The sequence below is a fragment of the Carettochelys insculpta genome, chromosome 27 (assembly GCF_033958435.1).
Source record: "Carettochelys insculpta isolate YL-2023 chromosome 27, ASM3395843v1, whole genome shotgun sequence".
Lineage (NCBI taxonomy): Eukaryota > Metazoa > Chordata > Testudines > Carettochelyidae > Carettochelys > Carettochelys insculpta.
Genome location: NC_134163.1, coordinates 845095 through 867256, shown reverse-complemented (window position 1 = coordinate 867256; position 22162 = coordinate 845095). Strand labels below are relative to the sequence as shown.

Sequence of the window (22162 nt, the reverse complement as noted above, 5' to 3'; positions counted from 1 at the left end):
ACGTGAACATAAAATATTAATGCAAGGCACAATGTATTGCTTAAGAGTTCAGTTGCATATTTATATAAGGAACTCAGTCAGCATCTACTTCCAGCTGCTTATTTATAATATCAAATGTTATAGTTTAAACTCTTAAATTATAGTTTCTCTCCAGTCTGTCTGAATGGTATATAATTTGGGTTCTTTATGTAGTCTTTTGTACTATAGATAATTTCCACAGTCAGCTTTGTTGCCCTTGTTCTTGAAGAGCGAGATTGTGGCATCCATAAAGTCTTTGGGCATGTTGTCGTCTTTCCAGATGTTGATCAAAAAAGGCTTCAAGTGACACTGGTCCTGCTGCTTTGAAAATTTCAGCGGGGGTACCATCCATCCCAGAGGCTTTGCCAGAGCTGGTCTGGCTGATTGCCTTTTTGACCTCATCCATTGTAGGGGGCAGGTCAAGACTGTCTCTTGTGGGTTTCTGAGGGATCTGGTCTAGAGCTACAGGGTTGACAATGGAGGGCCTGAGAGGGTTGCTGAAGTGCTCTCTCCACCTATAGTTGATGCTGTTCTCCCTCAGAAGGGTCATGCCATCTGCAGACAGGAGAGGTACAGTACTTGGCTTTGAAGGTCCATATATAGCTTTGATAGCACTGTAGAACATCTTGGAGTTCTTGGTGTCAGCGTAGCATTGGACTTCATCAGCTTCACTCTCCCACCACTCATCTTGCATTTTGCAAAGTGCCGTTTGCGCCTGGCTCTGAAGGTGTTTGAAATGATCACGCTTGGAGATTGAGGACTGATCGTTTTGCCATAGCAGAAATGCATTCTCTTTTTCCCTCTAAGATCTTCATGATGGCTTTGTCATTTTCATCAAACCAGTCTTGGTGAACTCTCTTTTTCAGTCCTAGTGTTGACTTGGCTGACTCCATCACCAGGGTTTTGAACTGGTTCCACTTTTGTGTTGCGTCTCCAGTCAGAGGTCCATGGGACATCAGCACTTTGTCAAGGCAGGCTGCAAATTTCTCACGATGACCAAGAAATTACAGCTTCCCGATGTCGAAGGAGGGTCTGACACCCTTGAGCTTCTTGCGGTGCAGTGGTGTGATGTACAGCATCAGGACTGATGTGATGAGTTGATCAGTCCAGCACTCAGCTCCCTGCATGGCCCTGGTGATCTTAACATCTCGAATGTCCCGCCTGCGACTGATGACATAGTCAAACAGGTGCCACTGTTTTGATCTTCAGTGCATCCATGTGGTCTTGTATTTATCGGCTCACCTGAAGAGTGTGTTGGCAATTGTCAGGTTGTTTTCTACACACAAGCTCAGCAGAAGGCAGCCGTCGGCATTCATGTTACCAACACCATGATGCTCCAGCACCCCTTTCCAGGTCCTACAGTCCTTGCTAACCCTGATGTTGAAGTCACCAACAGAAGATGCTTGTCACTAGGAGGAGTTGCTTTCACAAGATGGTCAAGGTCCTTATAGAAACTTCCTTTTGCTTCATCACTGCTAGTCAGTGTGGGGGCGTAAGCGCTGATGAGTGTAACGTGGCGAGAGGTATTGAGGGGGAAGTGGAGCTTGATCAGACACTCACTGATGCAAGTTGGTAGGTCAGGAAGCAGGGGCAGAAGTGATGTCTTGATGGCAAGTCCCACTCCATGGATTCTGTCTTCCTTTTCTGGCCTGCCTTTCCAGAAGAAGGTGTAACCTCCTTTTGGTTCTCAGATGGATCCTTCCTCTGCCAGTCTGGTCTAGCTCAGGGCGGCTGTGTCAATGTTATAATGTTCCAGCTCTCTTGCTATGAAGGCCGTTCTTCTCTCAGGCCTCATAGCATTCTCCCTGTGCAAGAGGGTGTGAATGTTCTATGCTGCAAATATCTTTCTTTTCACTGATTTTTTTTGACTGTTGTGAGGGTAAAACTGTCAGCTGCGGCATGCTGGCCATTTTGGTTGGGATGAGCAAGTTTTGGGACACCTTTTCTAGTCCCCTCCCTCTTTTTGAGGGTGAGCGCTGCTGTTCCTAAAAAAGACCTGCTCAGTCACCTGGGATGCTGCCTAACTCTTCTGTCATCCCAGGGTCAGAGTCGAGCGACCAAAGTCTACAGGCTGTCTACGTGCAGGTTTGGAGCTGCGACTCCCAGTGGTCACCTCCGCCATTGCTATAGGACTTTGAGGTAGACAGAAGTGATGAGAATGTGCAAAGAACCTGTGCGGGAGAATGTTTGAAGTGGAAAAGCCATTGCACAGGGGCAGTTCCACTCTCTCGACCTCAGAAGCCTGGTTCCAGTGGTACAAAAAGTCATTGTGGCTGGGACTTCCTAGGCTGCAGTGGATGGCCATGCTGTCTCTGACTTGTCATGCCCTTCGCTCTCCACAGAGCATTGCAGAACTGCCTTCCTGGTTCTTGGATCTTGCTGTTGATCTCATCTGCCCAGTCCGCTGCAGCTGACATTGCATGCTGGGATAGGCAACTCCCTGTCTCAGCGTAGGTTTGACCTGCCGGCTACCCTCACCTGGTTTAGCCTGCCTGTTGAAGTGGTTTATCGGGGTGTGGCCGTTGCATGCTACAGCTTCTTGGAGCCACAGGTGAGAGCTGGGTGCCTGGTGAGGACCAAAGGTGCATGAACTGTCCCAAAGAGACACGACAAGTCCCCACACCAGAGGTGCTACCCTTCCCTGGACACCCCATACGTCCCAAAGCTGACTGTGGAAGTTACCGAGGCATCTCCCTTCTCTGTACTGCTGGGAAGATCTTGGCTTGAGTCATCCTCAACCATCTGATTACCAACATCTCAGAGGAGAACCTACCGGAGGTACAGTGTGGTTTTCGCCCAGGCTGCAGCACCATTGACACGATCTTTGCCGTTCATCAGATCCAGGAAAAGTGCATAGAGCACAACTTGGATCTGTACGCTGTCTTATAGACCTGACCAAGGTGTTTGACACCGTTAACAGAGAAGCCCTGTGGATTATCCTGTCAAAACTAGGCTGCCCGAGAAGATTCGTTAACCTCATACGCCTGTTCCATGATGAGATGACTGGCTTTGTTCTTTCAAATGGCAAGTCCTCAGATCCATTTGAAATATCCAATGGCGTGAAGCAAGGGTGTGTGCTGGCCCCAGTGTTGTTCAACCTCTTTCACGTGCATCCTCAGCCACGCAGTTAGAGACCTGGACCATGGAGTCTACATAAAATACAGACTTGATGGGTCACTTTTTGATCTTCGTTGTCTGAATGCTAAAACCAAAACGCTTGAGAGGCTCATCCTTGAAGCCCTTTTTGCTGACGACTGTGCACTTAAGGCATACAAGGAATCTGTTCTCCAGCTCATCATCAACAAGATTGCTGATGCCACTTGCCTTTTTGGTTTGACCATCAGCCTAGGAAAGACAGCGGTACTGTTTCAACCTGCTCCAGGATCTTCTGCTCTCCCCGCTTCAATCTTTATTGAAGGAACAGAGTTAAAAACAGTAGAGGAGTTCAAGTACGTTGGCAGTGTTTTAGCCAATGATGGCTCCCTTGACAAAGAAATCAATGCCAGAATCTGCCAGGCCAGTTGGGCACTAGGACGTCTGAAAGCACGAGTGTTGAATCAGCACAATATCCGACAGTCCACCAAACTGAAAGTGTACAAGGCTGTAGTCCTGACCAGTCTCCTGTATTGCTGTGAAACCTGGACCTTGTACAGAAAAAGTATAAAACTGCTGGAGCACTTCCACACACGCAGCCTGAGGTCAGTACTGCACGTTCGATGGCAGGACAGAGTTACAAAACTGGAAGTCCTGGACAGAGCAGGAACCATGAGCATTGAAGTTATGATTCTGAAAGCCCGGCTTCGCTGGATAGGGCACATCATACAAATGGAGGAGTCAAGAATCCGTAAGCAACTCATCTACAGTAAATTTCCCAGGGCAAAAGGAATCAAGGTAGGCCTCGCAAGAGGTATAAAGACTGCGTGAAGGCCAGCATTGCTTATGCTGGTTTAAAACCAGATCAGCTAGAGCAGCATGCAAAAGACCGAACAGGCTCGCATGCTCTCGTGCAACACGCATATGACAACTTCGACGAGCACCCATGTGCACACCTCGTTGATGCTCATGAGAGGAAGAAAGCAACAGCAGCAGCTTCTGCAACAGAGTCAGGACAATTCCCTTGCCCCCACTGTGAATGCCCATGCCGTTCAAAGCTTGGACTCCTCAGCCATATGTGAGTCCACAACTGATGAGCCTGTGCAAGCTCAAGACTTCATCGTCGGACATGACTGACTGCCTGCATACATACTATAGATATTTCAGAGCTATTTAACAAGCAATTATTATGACACCCAAAGTTCAATGTGTGAAGACACTCTCGGCCTCTTTCTAAATGTTCCAGATTTGAACACTAAATTGAATTAATAGGAAAAGTCAGTTTTCTGTGCAATATTACTAAGATAAATGTTAGGGTGACAAAGGAAACAGTAAAAGATTTTTTTTTTTTAAATGTGCTTGATTTTTTCATTTTTTGGGGGTTGTATTAACAATCACAAGTATCAGGGAGGTATCTGTGTTAGTCTGTATCTTTAAAAACAACAAGAAGTCTGCTAGTCTGTAAGGTGCCACATGACTTCTTGCTGTTAAGCAATCAAAGTCTCCACATGCTGCAAACTTCACTCTTGACTGTTCTTGGGTTGTGCAACTTTTGGGCCTTCAAATATAGTAACTTTTTCTTAACTTCTGCTAAACTCATACTTGTGCATTGTATCTCATTTTATCCAAATCAACTTATTTCAGTATTATGTGACCGCATTGTTCACGGCTTCTAAAGATCTTGTCATGGCCTTCAGAAACATAGGGAAGGGAAGCCCTGAAATTTTGGTCTTTAATGGGAAATAAAGCCAGGAGAGCTTTGTTTAATTTCTAAAAGGTTGATAAAAGGCTCTTTATTTTTTTGCTTTGCCGTTCACCTTACAGGGAAACTATCACTTTGTCACATTATAAACAAATTTCAGTACTGTTGGTACTAATCTTTTAGATGAGTGAAAATTTTCAGTGACCTCATTAATTTAACTTATGTTTTACCTTTGCTTGGACAGTGAAATCTCTCACTTCTGTTTTTAAATGTGGGTGATTGTAAACAACTGCAGGTTGGGGTTCCAGACGCACTGGGTCGGGGACTATGGCTATTAGATAATCAAAGCTTTACAGTAGGCTTTTTCAATAAAAGTTAAGTTTTACTTTTGTTTTTACAAAAATTGTTAGATAAATTTGAATGGAACGTCCCTTTTAAAACTCTTTGGCTATGGTTACACAGCAGCACGCTGTCAGCAGAAGTCACTGTTTCCTGACAAAACATCTGTTGACAGAATGCGACCACACAGAGAAGCAAATTGGGAGACAGCTCCGATCTGTTGACAGAACAGCCAAACTGCCTGGCTGCTCTCTCGACAGAACAGGCACCCGGAAGCACAGCAGACAAGTTTGCCCATTGTTGTGGATGCCCTGTCTCTCGAGAGGCCTCCTATGGGTGTTTAAACTACTGTTTTAGCATAGCAGCATTATGCCTCCGAGCTCTGAGGCAGAACACTACCAGCAAAAGCGCTGTGTTTTGTCGAGATACTGTCAACAAATCCCATATTTTGTGTGTGCGTGAGCCACGAGTTTTGTTGACAAAACTGGGGTTTTGCCAGCAAAACTTATTAGTGTAACCATAGCCATAGAATGTAGTGACAGCTTCTAGAGGTGGAACCCAAGTTCCAGCCTTAATTCTTCATTCGATCTCTAAGTCAAGATTGTCCCTTTTGTTACTTATCTTTTAATCGTATTTCAATGGAATGAGAAATACTGATAGTAAAATTGAATTCCTAAATTACAAACATATGCTGTTGAAGCTTTTGTCTTGTATGATTTGTATAGAACCTATGGGGCAGTTTCTTCTCCCCCACTCCATCCCAAAAATGGTTTGTGTGGTGGAAGGGGATAGCATTCTCTCTCTCCAAACTTATCTGTACTATCCAGTAGTTATGAAACAGTGGGAGCTAGCTGAATTGACCAGAATCAGAAGTGATCACATTCTATTTTTCTTTCTTGTAACTCAGATTTTTTCCACACTTATTTTGAAGGTGGTAAGCCAGCAAAACTACTTCTAGATGGATCTGGGCTTATCCTGACAAAAGTTTCCAATGAAAATATCGCCATCCTTTCGATTATAGCTAAGTGAGCTGTCACCTGAATGCTGCTACCTTGGAATGTGAAGCCCCTAAATTAATACGCAGTTTCTGCTTTCCCTAAGTAGGATCACTTCATAGTTTGTTTATATCACAAACATTTTTTCTTGTGTAGATCTGCCATTTCACTAAAGATGATACAGCCTCCCTACTTCACTTTCCAGGGACTAAATCCCATGACTTGAAGCACGAGTCTCTCTCTAGCATTCTAAAAAAAGGCCGAAGAACAGTCAGGATTATGCAGTAGTTCCAGTAAAAGAGGAGAAATATTAAGGAATGGCAGCAGACCAGTGCATTTTCCATATCAAACATTTGTCAGTTGCTGAAGAAAGTAGCTAGGTAGGAGAGGGTATTAAAACTAGATAATTCAGATATGTTTTTGACTAGATTCCTCTAGTAGTTAATTTATTTAGAATTATAAATTTCCTGGTATGTATGTGGCTTTTTAAAGAGAAGGCTTCTTCCCATTTTTGAAATCTTGAGTTAATAGTTTGCATTACTGCCTGGGGCATCTATAAATACTGCTGTTTAAATGGTAGAAATCAGGTCAATATAAGTGAACAGTTGCTCCATATTTACCTCCTAAAACACTTGTACTGTGACCCTTTGGTAGGAATAATGGGAATGTGGGCTGCATGTTTGTGGTGCTGAACTGTACACAGAGAAAGATAGGGTTATTGGCTCCCTCTGAAGCTGGTGGCTTATTCAGTTTCAGTGGGAAATTATTTGGGGGGCGTGGTGGAGAGGCCAAGAGTGCATTTATACTTACTGGAAGATAGACTCAATCATAGTCAGTCTTCCAGGGTTCAGCTTAGCCTGCCCCTACTGGTAATGTGCTAAATGGAACATCAGGGCTCTACTGTTGACCCTGGTACTCCTCACTGTCACAAGGAGTAAGGGGGGTGCCTCCCATCAACTGCCCGTTGTAGGGACAGCCAGAAAAATTGATCTATGATATGTCGATTCCACCTATGCAGTTGTCAAACCTGGAACTGTGTATCTTAAATTGACTTTTTCCACATAGTATAGATGTGGCCTGAGAAACACGTTGCTTTAGTTTCTTAATGGTGATTCTATCTAAGGGGCAAGTAATATTGAAGGCCATCAAAGGCAATCTTGCCTAGTTTTCAGCTGGTACAGGTGTGGCTGTAATGTGGATAGTTAATGATGTATGTCAGAGGGTTTGAAAATTGGTGTCTCTAGGATGCAGGAGTGGTTGAGCCATGGCAGTAGGGAGCACTAGGGGTCAATCAGTGCCTACACATATGGTCATTGTATACAAGATGTCTTGCAGCCCACCAGCAGATTACACCAATGGGCCGCATGGTGAAGGTTGCCAGTCTCTGGTGTTAAAGGGGTTTATTAAGAATATATGTTTGAGTGTCATATTGTTTTTATCAAGGAACCTAATATTGCACTTTTCGTAATGACTTTTGTGCTTTCTGTAGTGCCTGGCATACTAAGTTCTTTTTGTACATAGTAATTCTTTGCAAGGCAGTAACTAGTATGAACTACAAATGGTGAAAGTAGAGTCCAGATGCTAGACTTCTGGTTTAGCTGTTCTACACACAACCTCCGAATGCTTCTTACTTTTAAGATTTCAGAGACTGACTCTGAGCTGAACTGAGTCATTCAAAGGCGCTTGAAAATAGATTTGAAGAAACATTTCAGTGTATTTTTGGCTGTAACATAGAGCATGATGGTTCTAATTGGCAAGTAATTTCTTCAGTTGTGAATGCTTATCAAACAGTGGATTATTAAAATCTGTAGTAAATTGGCAGTGAACAAATAAAGGCCTGAGGTTAGGCCCCACTAAAGTACATGCAGTCTGCAGTGTGAGGGATTCATGTAACTGAGTAACACTTGTCTCTTTCCTCAGGCAAAGTACATCTCCCAGTGCATTGATGAGATCAAACAGGAGCTCAAGCAGGATAACATTGCAGTGAAAGCAAATGCAGTTTGCAAGCTTACATATGTAAGTGCTTCACTAAGGTGTAATGTAACAGTGCCTTTTATTTTACTCTCTGAATTGCCAGCTGTCTGTGAACTGTGCCTTCAACTACTTTGTTTTACTTTTGTGAAATGCCTTAACCCAGGGTGTTTTCTGAAAGTGGTTAAAAGGGACACCAATTAAAAAAATCACTCCTCGTTTTGAAGAACATATACCTATACATGTTAAAATATTATTAATGGTCCTTAAATCTTAAAGGTTAGACAGATTTCGTTAATTTTTTTCTGACAACTCTTCATATGTAGTAGATTTTGCCATTTTTTTCCTCTACAGTCAGTCAAGTCTTCTCTTTGCATGGGTTTTCATGCAGCAGCAGGAGTGAGAAAACTATTAAATACAGTAGAAACCCAAGATACACACACTCAACTTGCACGTATCTTGTGTTAACATGACTTTGAGTGCGCTTGTCAGTTTGGCGACAGCCCAGAGCCTGACCCTTGGCTGCCCCTACTGACACAAGCGGGGAAACTACTTCTGTCTGGGGCAGCAGCTTGACTCTTGCTGTTCCTGATGGGAGAAGTTTCTTGGGAGTCCTGGGAATGGCTGTCTGCTGGTCAGTTTCCCGACTCCTGCCAGCATAGGTGAGCTGGGAGCCAGGCTGTTGCTGGTTCCAGGCTCCCTGCTGCTCTGGGAGCCAAGAAACTGACTAGCACACCAGCAGTGAACAGTTTCCTGGCTTCTGCAAGTGCAGGGGATCTGGGAGCCAGGCTGCTGCCTAGTTCCTGGCTCCTCCCAACTTGCATGAAATTTGAATTATGCTAGGTTGCCCAGGAATGCAACCTTCATGTAACTCAGGTGTCTACTGTATATGATGTAAGAGTAAGTTTGACCTAAAATCACTCTTTTCTTGAAACTTGCTTAATTAAAAGGGACCTTTACTTGAACCCTTTATATTTTGGGAATGGGAGAAGATAAATATCTGTGGAACATATATTCTATAGTATTTCAGCACACCAACTTTTAACAGTAACCCTAGTTTTAAAAATTTCCTGATTGTGTTGGGATTTATATTTTGAAGTGTGGTTCTTTTGGCTCTTTTTCTAACAGTTACAGATGCTGGGATATGACATCAGTTGGGCTGCATTCAATATTATTGAAGTAATGAGTGCATCAAAGTTTACATTCAAAGTAAGTTGTCTCTATAATTGTGTATTCTAGCCAACATATTTGTTATCACCTGGGATCATTCAATATAGATTGATATCATCCTATCTTTTCTTATGCCAGTCATCAACATTTGGTTCTTCAACCAGATGTGTCAGGTGTCCTTGTTTGCAACATCCCTGGTATCTCCTCCTGTTTAGCTTGCTTAATATTGCTGATCAGTTGGCATATTTATTTATTAAATTTTTTGGAGCACCTTTTCATGAGTTAATGGGTGACACTGGGAAAGTCTAACCAAGGAGGACTGGACAACTCTTTGAGGTGTCTACTGCTCAGCAGTCAGGAAAGCGGCTCTCCTCTCAAAGAGCATGACCACTCCAGCCAGAGTAGCACAACAGGATCTGAACCAAATCTGCCATATAACTACTGCTGCTGCTAGGCCATCAGGCAGCTTTCTGCTATAGTAAATTCAGTGTTGGTGAATGGTACTGAATTGACAACCCCAGAGAGTGTCACATTGGCAGATTGGCAGCAGGAGGGTAGCATTTTCTAGTTCCCTCTGATGAGCCTACACTGTTCTCAGAGATTCACTTTACTTGAGGCCTTGGCTTCTATAATTAGATGGACAAAGGAGACAATGCCAATTGGAGTGATAGCTTTAAAATCCTTGTGAGGTGTTTAAATTAGACCTTTTACACAGGGAAGTTCAGAGGTCAAATTACTGGCATAAGTACAGACAAACAGTTATTCAGGGACTGAACATATCAAACCTAGAGTGCATTGTTGCCTGCTCTAGCCCCTAAACAAGACATTCATGTATAATTATCTGCTATTCTAATTCTGCTGAAGGAATATCCAGTGGAGATGCTGTGGAAAATAAACGCTTACTTGTAAATGACTCACTTTCGTCTGTTTTTCTTAACTCTGCAGAGAATTGGTTACCTAGCTGCCTCTCAGTGCTTTCATGAAGGGACTGACGTAATTATGCTGACAACCAATCAGATTAGAAAGGTAAGGCATTGATTTCAGTAGGAAAGTGTTCAGAGTTCAAAGCTGTATGAAATCTCTGCTTCATGCAGAATATAGGTATATGAGCAGAGTTGTTCTGTTTGGCTCATATTCCAGCCTGATAAGTGAGTTTGTCAGAGGTTGATCAGAAAATTTGACAGCCATTATCAGTTTTTCTCCATGGTGGTTGGTCCAGCTGTCTGGCCTATTCAAAGTGCAGAGTGGCCATCGAGATCTTTCTTGACACTACCAACGTGTCACGTACCAACACAAGGTTATGGTGGGAGGTGAGGATGCCTCAGTACCCGAAAGAAACTGGGTGCACGCCTAGGAAAAATGAGCTTGCAGTTTGGACCTATGAAAGACAGCTTCATGTAGCATGGACAAACCTTTGGGCTATATATCTGCATTTGCAGTTGATCAATAAAACTTTTGTCATTGATGGGTGTTTAAAAAAAAAGCCCTAATGACTGACGTTTTTCATGTGGCAAATTCAAGTATGAATGCTACTTTGTCTGCAGAAGCACTCTCCTGCTGACAGAATGAAAGCAACTTGTAGGGATAGAAGTGTTTTTTTGTCTGCAAAATGCTGACAAACAGCATTCAGACTCACTGACTTTAAGCACTGGGGCTATGTCACAGCCTTGTCACTAAAAGCTGTGTAGTATAGACATACCATTGCTCTTCTGTATATTTATACAGAAAACAGGTGAATGGCAGCTGTTCACATTAAAGTTGGTGGTTCTTGTACTGACGTGCTCAAATGTGTTACTTCGTTTGGCATGGATTTCATTTTCTCTTACATTTCTTTTACAGTTAATGGATCTGCATTTTCCTCTCTCTCTATAAACAAGATGGATAGATTATAAAATTTAAAACAAGCATGAAATTAGCTTCAGTTTTTAAAATAAACATCCCTTTAATTTGAGGATCCTAAGTACTGGGACATCTCTTCCTTCAGTTACCAGTTTGTGCTTAAATTAGTTATAAATAGCTAAACGTGATTTCCACTTGCCTCATCGTGTTCAATGTGTAACCTAAGGAATCAGTATTCTTTTATTTAACTATGTTCAGGTCTGACTGAGAAGTTCTTTAGGTCTCCTCTAAATCAGATTTTGATACAAGGCTGTTTCATTCTTTTAATTAGTATTTTTGTACTAACAGCACCTTAGACTAAACTCTTCTATGCTCCATTGAACCAGCAACAAATGTATTGAGATAAGGGGACCATCACCTTGCCCAAATTTGAAATAAAAAAAGGTTAGAGTTTTTTCACTTGCATTCATTTCACAAATATCAGAGGGGTGGCCGAGTTAGTCTGTATCTTCAAAAACAGCAAGAAGTCCTGTGGGACCTTATAGACTAACAGATACTTTGGAGTATAATCTTTTGTCGGCTAATACCCACTTCGTCAGTTGAACGAGTGGGGGTTCCAGAGGAAGGTCCAAATTTATAGGCTCGTAAAGAGGAGGGAGTCCCAGCCAAGACATTCCACAGTTTGTTTTCAAGTTATTTTGAGCATCATCCTTTTTCCTCCATCTGCCATGAAGTGTTAAATGAGGTGTAAATTGCATACTGCCCCAAAGTTTGAACAATATGTCTGGAATCCCAGTCAGCTATTGGAATGGGATTCTTTATCTTTAATCATGTAAGTCCATATGGAAAACATTATGTATTTTTATTCATGTTTTTGTGCACAAATTCTGTATTTTTAAGGACTGATTTGACAATGATGGTCTTCTTTGCTAGAATAAATTCATATTCAAGTATAGTGCAAGTCTGAAACAATCCTCTCAGACTTGAACTATCTAAAAGTGTGCATAACACTTAATAAAAATAAAATAGAGCCAGAACAGTATATTCTGCAGTTTAGTTGGTGGCCTGTCCTAACTAGAAAGAAACTGTAGTTCATGGGGGACTTGGATGAATGAGTACAGTGATTATATTAGTCATGTAGGAAGGTTAAGCCAAGACACGATTAAAAAATACATATGAAATCTTGGCCCCACTGAAGTCAAAACTCCCTTTGATTGCGTAGGATTAGGGTTTCAGTCAGGATTTTTAAAGATCTTAACTTAACTAAAAAATTCCATGTTTCCAGATACATATGCAGCTTCTAAGATATTACGTAGTGGCACTGCGTGCTGTTATGCTCCCAGCATTGTATAGTTGTATAGATTACTGCATGTATTAAACTAGTGGCTAACCATATTTGAGAGGATGAGTGTTGATGAAGTAGCAGTTATCTCAAAACTTCAAATAAAGTCAATCTTCCTAAACCACAGTATCAGATAAATATTCTGTAGAAAGGAAACCCTGCTGTTGCTCTTTTAAACAGGGCAGTTTTATTCATTTGTTTGAAATGTTTGTCTTTTATTCTGAGTTTTCTTTAAGTAAACCATAGTTTTTAATCCAGTCTTTACTCTTTTAGGATCTGAGTAGCCCTAACCAGTATGATACTGGAGTAGCACTGACTGGTTTGTCGTGTTTTGTTACTCCAGATCTTGCCAGAGATTTGGCAAATGACATCATGACTCTGGTGAGTTGTTGTTTAAAAAAAAAAAAAAAAAGGCGGGGGGGTGTGTGCAAATCTTTTTCCATATGGTTGTCTCAGTGGTATTTAGGATATTAACAGCATAGTATTCATTGTTTAAAAAAAAAAAAAACAAATTTACAAGTACCATGCCTGCTAAATTAGTAATTGGTTGTTCTTCGAATGGTCCCCGTGGGTGCTCCACAGTAGGTGTTGGGCTCGCCCTGGTGCCACAGATCGGAAATCTTTAGCAGTCTCCTTTGGGTCGTGCATGCGCCAATGCGCGCTGGCCCTTTGCACGCCTTCAGTCACATGCGCGATCCAGTCCCTGCCAGCTCCTTCTCAACCGCCAACAGCTGCAGACGGATTCCACTCCGGCTCCAACGCCTGAGAAAGATAAAACTATCTCCTAATTTTGTTTATCTTGTTAATGGTTATTTGATAGTTTTAGTTAGCATTATTAAAGTTGTTTTTCGTTAAATGTAGTTATAGTTTTAAAAAAAAAAAAAAAAGGAGAAAGGGAAGAAGGGAGGCGGCTGCCTTAAGCGGTCTGCTATCCTAAAAGCCGCGAACATTGTCTTTTTCCAGGACTGATTTAGCTGTTAAGTGCCCCATTAACATTCAAAGATTAAACGCCTGGGCGGAGATGTCCTCGCCGGGGTTTAAGAAATGTGCGTCATGCCGCGAGGCCATGCCTGCCTCAGATGGGCATAACGAGTGCATTCGTTGCCTCGGGGAGATCCACGTTCCACAAAAGTGTCCTCACTGCTCCAAGCTCACGGCCAGAGCCAGAAAGGACAGGTAGATGAGGCTGAAAATGATTTTATTTGATAAGGCCCTCCAACCTGAACCATCGGAGAAGCCCCATAAGGAGGGCCCTCAGGGTCACACAAGAGGAAGGAGGCTTCCCTAACCTCCTCTGTACACAAGAAAACAAAGCTTTCTCCGGCTCGATCCTTGCCGGTAACACCTGTGAGCAGGCCGAGCGAAGCACAGACCTCTGACCCATGGGCTGCTCAAAGTGGGATGACCATAGCGCACGCAGCTGCGCCGGAACTTCCGACCATTAAGCAGTGGGCACTGGGGGCGCTGCAGGCACCAGCATCGGCGGCACTAACTCCCATGGCACCAAGCCCTGGGGCACTGACGGCGCCAGAGCAGGGGTGCCTGGCATGGGACCCAACAGTGCTGGAGGAAGCTATCCGCACGGCGCCGTGCATGGGGCACCAAGCATGGCACCCACAACGTCGCCGAGGTCCCTGGCACGGGAGGGGGCGGCGCCTGCTTCGCAGGGACGGGGAAAAGCAAAGGCTAAAACACGGCACCACAGCCTGTCCCCGGAGGCCACCGTGTTGCCGTTATCGCCTAGCTCCCCCCCAGAAACACATCGGGCAGCAACTCCAATGGCCTGCTTCAGACCTCCATCCCCGTTCCTGCAACCACCATCCCCAAGGCTCAGACAACCTTCGCCAATCTCCAGTGGGGGCCCCTATGAATACTATCACAGAGCATCCCCACCGCTATCAGCGTCATCACGGAGGTCACGCTCGTCTAAACCCCATGCGTACGTTTTCCGATCATGGTCTAGATCCCCATCACCGGCCCTTGCCCCTCCTGTTATGGCCGTCCCTACCATACCGAACACCGGCACAGGGGGTCCAGGTCCAGGGGTAGATCCCCACCCACACCTTGCCAACACCCGTTCACACAGCCTCACCCCGTGAGAAGGACACAGCCTCCACAGGCCCTGGACCTCCCCTCTGAATCCTCAAAAGGGCAAGTATATGAACAAATCCAGGAATCGGAGGAATTAGGGGAGGTATATCATAGCGACGCATCTTCATCCTCCCCAGGTGAGGGTCCGGCCCCCGGGGATATTTCCCCCCTGGACAACCTTAAGCAATTCCAAGAACTATTCAAGAGGCTAGCACAAACGCAGGACATTCACATAGTGGAGGTGCAGGAGAAACATCATGAGCGCCTGAAAAATTTAAAACCCCTGGCTTGATCTAGGATCGCTATCCCACTAGATGAAGTGATTATGGAATCAGCCACCAACATATGGCAGACTCCAGCCCCTACCCCTACCACAAATAAGAGGGCGGATAAGAAATACTTTGTTCCAGCCAAGGGCATGGAATTTCTGTTCACCCACCCCCAACCAAATTCCCTGGTAGTCAAATCATCACAGCAGAGATCCAAGACACCCCAGTATAAATCAGGAGGATCAGAAAAAGATGCGAGGAAATTTAGACACATTCGGTAGGAAAGTCTATTCCTCCTCTACCTTATTACTCAGAATGGCAAACTGTGCGGCACACCTGTCAAACCACAACTTTGACAATTATTCCAGATTTGCTTCCCTCATGGATTTCCTTCCAGAGGATAAGAAACCGGTGCTAAAAGCGATCGTCCAAGAGGGCTATGCGGCCTCACAAACAGGAGTCCAGGTTGCCCTGGACGTGGCAGACACGGCAGCACATTCCACAGCAGTGGTAATGTGTAGGGAATTGTGGCTCCAGATGTCCGGCGTTCCCAGAGATCTGCAAACAAAAATCGTAGACCTTCCATTTGATAAACAGAAGTTATTCGCAGATTTGACTGACTCGGTCCTACACTCCAGCAAGGACTCAAACCGCGCTTAGGACCCTGGGTATATATACCCCTCCGTACAGGAGGAAGAAGCTTTACCCCCAGCAAAGGCGCTACTCTTATCAACCTCGGCGTACACAATACCAACGGAGTTATGACCAAGGGCGCTACCACCAGCAGCAACAGTATAGGGCCCCCAGATGACACCCCCAACAGGGTCGCACACCTTTGGGGCAAGCCTTGAGACAGCAAGTTTGATGGGTGTGTCGAGGACTGCAATATCAACACCATCCCTCTATGCCAATCCCAACACATGTTTCACCATCAGCTCAAACCGTTCTGCTCTCAATGGCAAAACATCACCACAGACAAATGGGTACTGGAGATTATAGCCACAGGATACACGATCCCCTTCCAGTCACTACCCCCACCGAAACCGCCCACCCAGTCCTTCTTCAAGGACCCCTCTCACGAGACAAGATTAAAACAGGAGGTGGACCATCTCATGTTCATAGGGGCGGTGGAGAGAGTTCCGGAACAATTCCGAGGGAAAGGGTTCTACTCCCGGTACTTCCTAACAGAGAAGATGATGAGGGGGCTGGAGACCAATCCTGGACCTACGGGCCCTCAACCAGCATCTGTGCAAACAGTGTTTCAGGATGACTACAATTGCTTCCATACTTACGGCATTGGACAATGGAGACTGGTTTGCAGCCCTCGACTTGCAGGACGCGTATTTTCATATAACTATTCACCCGGCACACAGACATTTCCTCCGCTTCACGGTAGGCAGGGAGCACTTCCAATACAGAGTTCTTCCGTTCGGTCTCTCTCCAGCACCCAGAGAGTTCATCAAAACGCTGGCGGTAGTATCAGCTTACCTACACAGACAGGGCGTGTTCATTTTTCCATACCTGGACGACTGCCTACTGAAAGGGGCCTCAAAGGCAGTGGTCCTACGCATGATACACATCACTACAAACACATTCACCTCCTTGGGCCTAGTTATCAACCTCTCGAAATCAAAGACCGAGCCTATGCAGAATGTAGAGTTCATAGGGGCACGCATAGACTCTACTACATCAAGAGTATACCTGCCCAAGGCCCGTTTCCGCGCCATCAAATCCCTGGTACAAGTGATGACGTACAGCCCCACAGTGCCAGTCCTAACATGTCTACAACTGTTGGGGCACATGGCGACCACCACGTTCGTGGTACAGAATGCCAGGCTGCACATGCGGGGCCTGCAGCATTGGCTGGCGAGCGTTTACAAACCAATAGTCCATACCATCCACATGGCAGTATCGCCCACAGCGGAGGTGCGCAGGTCTCTGGCATGTTGGACAGACCCCAAAAACTTACTAGTAGGCGTGCCCTTCCACCAGCCACAAATCGTGATTTTTCTTACGACAGACGCATCCCACATGGGATGGGGAGTGCACATTGGCAACAAAGTAACTCAGGGGCTATGGTCCCCTGTGGAAAGGTCATTGCACATAAACATACTAGAACTCAGAGCAGCGTTCAACGCGTGCAGACGTTTTTGGAACTACCTGCACGGCAAAGTAGTCGGGATAAATACTGACACCACCACCACGTTTTATATCTCCCAACAAGGAGGGACCAGGTCCCTTGCGCTATGCATGGAGGTAGTCCGGTTGTGGAACTGGTGCATTGCCAACAATATAACTCTGAAAGCCTCATACCTACCTGGTGTCCACAACGTGAAGGCGGACCAGCTAAGCATGCAATTTGCGCTCACGCACGAGTGGCAGATCCGTGCCAATCTGCTCCAACAAGTTTTTCACAAATGGGGGGTTCCCCAAATTGATCTGTTTGCCACTTACAACAACAAACAATGCCCTCAGTTCTGGTCCAGAGCGGGCATAGGACAGGGATCCTTGGGGGACGCCTTCACGGTGCCATGGAAGGGCCCTCTACTCTATGCGTTCCCTCCCACGTCACTCATTGACAAGGTTCTAGAGAAAGCCAAAAGAGAGAGAGAGCACACACAATACTGATAGTCCCAACCTGGGACCGACAGCAATGGTTTCCTCTACTTCTGCGCATGTCATGCCGCCTGCCACTCCCCCTACCGGTAGTGCCGGATTTTCTCACGCAGGCTTAGGGGTCCATAGTGCACCCACATGCTCAAAGACTCCGCCTACAGGCGTGGCTAATCCATGGCTCAGCGCCTTAGAGAGCACATGTTTAGAGGGAGTGAAACATGTCTTGGAGTCCAGTCGAAGGACTTCCACCAGAAGGACTTACAGAGAGAAGTGGAAACAATTCATCTCCTGGTGCTCTTCCAAGCAGTTGGCCCCCTAGGGCGTCCCTATAACTGCAATTCTAGACTACCTGCTGGAGCTAAAACGAGACGGACTCTCCCTATCTTCTGTAAAGGTCCATCTTGCAATTATACCAGCATTTCAACATAAAGAGGAAGGACCAACCATACTTGCCCATCCTGTGGTCACACGGTTCTTTAAAGGGGCTGGTAAACCTGTACCCCCCTCGGAAACCGCTATTTCCGTCGTGGAATTTGGACTTGGTCCTCCACACGCTGTCGGGACCACCCTTTGAACCATTGGCCACAGTACCCCTCCGGCTACTTACCCTGAAAACAACCTTCCTTCTTGCCATCACGTCAGCCCGCAGGGTGAGCGCACTTACAGCAGTAATGGCAACGCCACCCTGCACAGCATTCTCAAAAGATACCGTGATCTTATGATTACACCCGGCCTTCCTTCCAAAGGTTTCCTCAGAGTTCCACATTAATGAACCAATAGTATTATCCTCATTTTATCCTAAGCCTCACAACTCCAGCAAAGAGGTGCGGCTGTACCTACTAGACGTAAGGAGGGCGTTGACCTTCTACATAGATGGAACTAAGCCCTTCCGGAAAACGGACAGACTCCTGGTGTCTCTCGCACCCAGGTCGAAAGGGGAAGGCCTATCCTCACAAAGAATTTCAAATCACATCGTATCCTGCATAAGACTGTGCTGTGAGCTCAGTAAGACCCCTCTGCTAGTTCCTCCCAGGGCTCACTCCACCAGAGCGATGGCAGCGTCAATGGCCTTCTTCAAAGGCATCGCGCTGAAAGGCATCTGCAGAGCGGTGACTTGGTCATCTTACGACACCTTTGCCAAGCATTATGCCATACACCGGGTATTCGATGAGGATACACGCCTATCAACAGCAGTCCTGTCAAGGGCAAGCCGCACATAAGCGGACACCCACCTCCTTAATTGGGGTCACTGCTGGGTAGTCACCTATTGTGGAGCACCCACGGGGACCACTCGAAGAAGAAAGAAGTTACTCACCTGTGTAGTAACGATGGTTCTTCGAGATGTGTCCCTGTGGGTGCTCCACTATCCGCTCATCCTCCCCGCTTCGGAGCTCTGTTTTCGTGTTTTTCAGAAGCATCCGGAACGGTTGGTCAAGGAACTGGCAGGGACCGGATTGTGCATGTGACCGAAGGCACGCGAAGGGCTGGCGCGCATCGGCGTGTGCGCGACCCGACGGAGACTGCTAAAGATTTCCGATCTGCGGCGCCGGGGCGAGCCCGACATCTACTGTGGAGCACCCACGGGGACACATCTCGAAGAACCATCGTTACTACACAGGTGAGTAACTTCTCTTTATCAGTTCTTGTATCTTGGGAGTTTTATAGCTCCTAACTTGTGTAATCTCTTTGGCAGTTCATGTCTCAAAGTTAACATGCTAATTGTGCACCCAGAGAGAGTTTTAGAAACATCCGGGAGTGACCACAAGTTACCAGGAACAAATGAGAATCATGCACCAACTTCATTACTAGTTTGGGTTAAGTAGTGTAGTCTTCCTTGTAACTTTTATTACTTCACAATGCTTAGCTTAGCTTTTCAAGAGGAAGAGCAGCTTTGAGAACTTCAGTGATGCAGGCCAAGGTTAGGGGTCTGTTATAGGAGTGAGTGGGTGACATTCTGTAGTCTGCAATGGGGTACCTACAGCCTGTGTGCCAGATCTGGCCCCCAGGTTCCCTGGATCCAACCTACAATGGTTGGGCTTTCCTGCCACAGCCTGGGGTAAGCAGTGGGAGGTACTTGCTGAAGCCCTTGCTTGCCCTCCTCTGTCTGGAAGGAAGGGAAGTAAACAATGCTGCGCTGCCCCTCTTTCCCTCATCCACTGGGAAAGGGCTGCCAGAGATGCTAGTGCAGGGGCCAGGAATTGGGGTGGGAGAGGGGCAGAAGAATGCCTGCAGCAGTGGGGTGGGAACCCTAACCCTGGGAGCTGCTCCAGATAGGTGCTCCTGCCTTCCAGAGCCCACACCTCCAGCCTGATCAGTGGCCTTGACCCCAAAAAGTTCCCCACGCCTGTATTGTGAAGGTCCTTTCTGATCTTTAAGTCTGATGATTCTGGTATAAGAGCTGTTCTCTTTCCATTTTTACAATACATACTCCTTTCAAGTGTGATTACAGCTGCACTCTTTAGGTGGTCAGTAGCACCAAGGTTATGACATGATAACTATTCATACAGGGTGTGATGATGGAGAAAAGTACTAATCTATTCAGGCTATGTCTACACTAGCCCCTCCCTTTGGAAGGGGGCATGCAAATGTGGCTGGTTGAAAATGCAGAGGAGTTGCTGAAGTACATATTGTGCCTCATTTGCATAACAATGACCACACACTGTTCCGGAAGTGCTGTTCTTGAAAGCCAAAACAGACGTGTAGACAGGATTCCTATAAAAGGAAGCCCCCTTTCGAAAGCATGCTTCTTCCTGAAAAAAATTAGCAAGGACCATGCTTTTGAAAGTGAGACTTCCTTTTGAAAGAACTCCATCTACATGGCTGTTTTGCATTTCAAAAGCAGCTCTTCCAGAACAGCGAATTGTTGTCATTAAGCAAAGTAACTGCTGAATATGCAAATCATCATCTCATTTGCATTTTGAGCCACTGTATTTACATGCCCCTTTCGAAAGGAAGGAGCCAGGATAGACGCAGACCCAGTGTGATTACTGGTTCAAAAGTGAAGTTGCTATTTATACGGGGGGGGCGGGGGGGGGGGAGAGGCTAGCAAGTGGTTAAACAAGCTTCTATGTTTGAGACACTTTCTGTCCCTCATCCTCTGTCACTGAATTAGCTTGATTTCTTCTTGCTCCATCTGCCCACGTTGGCAGTACTTGAGACTGACTGCATGTTTGTCTTGAAAAGCACAATTTGATGCTGCTTGTTAGATTGACTAATTGGAGTGGCTGAATGCAGTAACTTTAAGAACAGGATGACTGGCAACCCCTCTGTACCTAGGCCAGTGAAGAGCAGGTGCTGTACAACACATTCAGAGTGGAGCCTTGTGGGTAGATCCTCAAACCCCAGTCTGTGTAAATCACACATCCATGGTCAACCCACAGGGACTGCTTTGACTGTTTGTTTTCACTTGCATGACTGATGATTTTGTTTTTTAATCTTAAAATGGTGAGTACATTAAAAGAAGAGGTGCATGGAAAGGCTCCCTGACAATATTTGTTGGTATTGCTGTGGAGGCATTGACTAAAAATGGTGTCTTGAAAGAAACCTCTTGGGATGTGAGCATGTTGAGAGTCTGACTCCAGTTGTTTCACTAACAGATGTCTCACACAAAGCCTTATATCAGGAAGAAGGCAGTGTTAATCATGTACAAAGTGTTTTTGAAGTACCCTGAGTCCCTCCGTCCTGCGTTCCCTCGCCTTAAAGAAAAACTGGAAGATCCAGATCCTGGTTAGTGAATTTTAATAAACTACTTCTATTGCAGAATGGGACCTCAGTGAAGACATGAATTTTTAATGGTGGTTGATTCATGAGAGGCAAAGGAAGGTAACTGGTTACCTGTTAAATTATTGGTTATGTGTGGGCAGGCACCTGAATGGTGGTGAAAGGCTCGTGATCATATAAAAAACACTTAAAAAATTACTTGTTACTAGGCTGAATTAATGTAGTAAATCTTAAATATATAAAACCATTCTTTTTGTTGTTCATTTAGTTTGGCTACTGAATATACTGTACTCAACTTCAGTTTACTTCTGACACCTTAGCAGAAAGCTGCAGCAAATTGTAATATCTGGATGTAATTGAAACATTTGAAATGTCTCATATAACATATCAGGAATCTCTTCCATATCTTTAAAAAAACTGAATTGGGAGCCAAAACAGTCTCTTTACACGACTTGTATCAAAACAAAAAAAGCAGTCAGGTAGCACTTTAAAGACTAACGCATTGCAATATAAATTATTTTGTTAATGTTAATACTACAAAATGAAAGGTAAAATACTGTGATTAAATTCTTGGATGTGGGATAGCTAGCCCAGCTAGGGTTCTGCAGCATAGAGAACTTCAATAATGCTAACCGTGCTGGCTGGGTGCTTATTTTTCCCCATTGGATTGAAATGCTGTGAATTCATTTCGAGAATTCACCTGAGATTCAAGCCTATGACTTTCAACTGATTTGTGTTTAAAATGTGAGAAAGTAAATAGATTCACTGGACTGATTTGGTTAGCGTAAGGCAAGGCTGGCTTTCCAGTGATGGATTTATTTCTTCTAGCATCTAATTTTAAAAGATAACCTGCACAGAGGGGCGGGGGAAAGCTGTGCTTGTGCTCTTCTTGGGGTTCTATGATGGATGAACTATGAAAGGCTCTTCTAAACATTGTTTGCCTTTGTTTTCCATTAGGAAACCAGGTTCTGTCCAGACTGCAAAGGCTATGATCAAG

The 22162-nt window shown here is 45.1% G+C and overlaps 1 protein-coding gene across 2 annotated transcripts in view; it reads left to right on the top strand.

Annotated features, from left to right (window-relative positions):
* The window catches only part of AP3D1 (adaptor related protein complex 3 subunit delta 1), a 96943-nt gene that overhangs the window by 35694 nt on the left and 39087 nt on the right, over positions 1-22162 (top strand). For both annotated transcript variants that reach the window (XM_074978630.1, XM_074978629.1), the window contains exons 2-6: positions 8068-8163; positions 9247-9327; positions 10234-10314; positions 12743-12850; positions 21042-21171. In XM_074978630.1, the coding sequence (XP_074834731.1) occupies positions 8068-8163; positions 9247-9327; positions 10234-10314; positions 12743-12850; positions 21042-21171 (496 nt within the window). The remainder of the gene's footprint in view (positions 1-8067; positions 8164-9246; positions 9328-10233; positions 10315-12742; positions 12851-21041; positions 21172-22162) is intronic.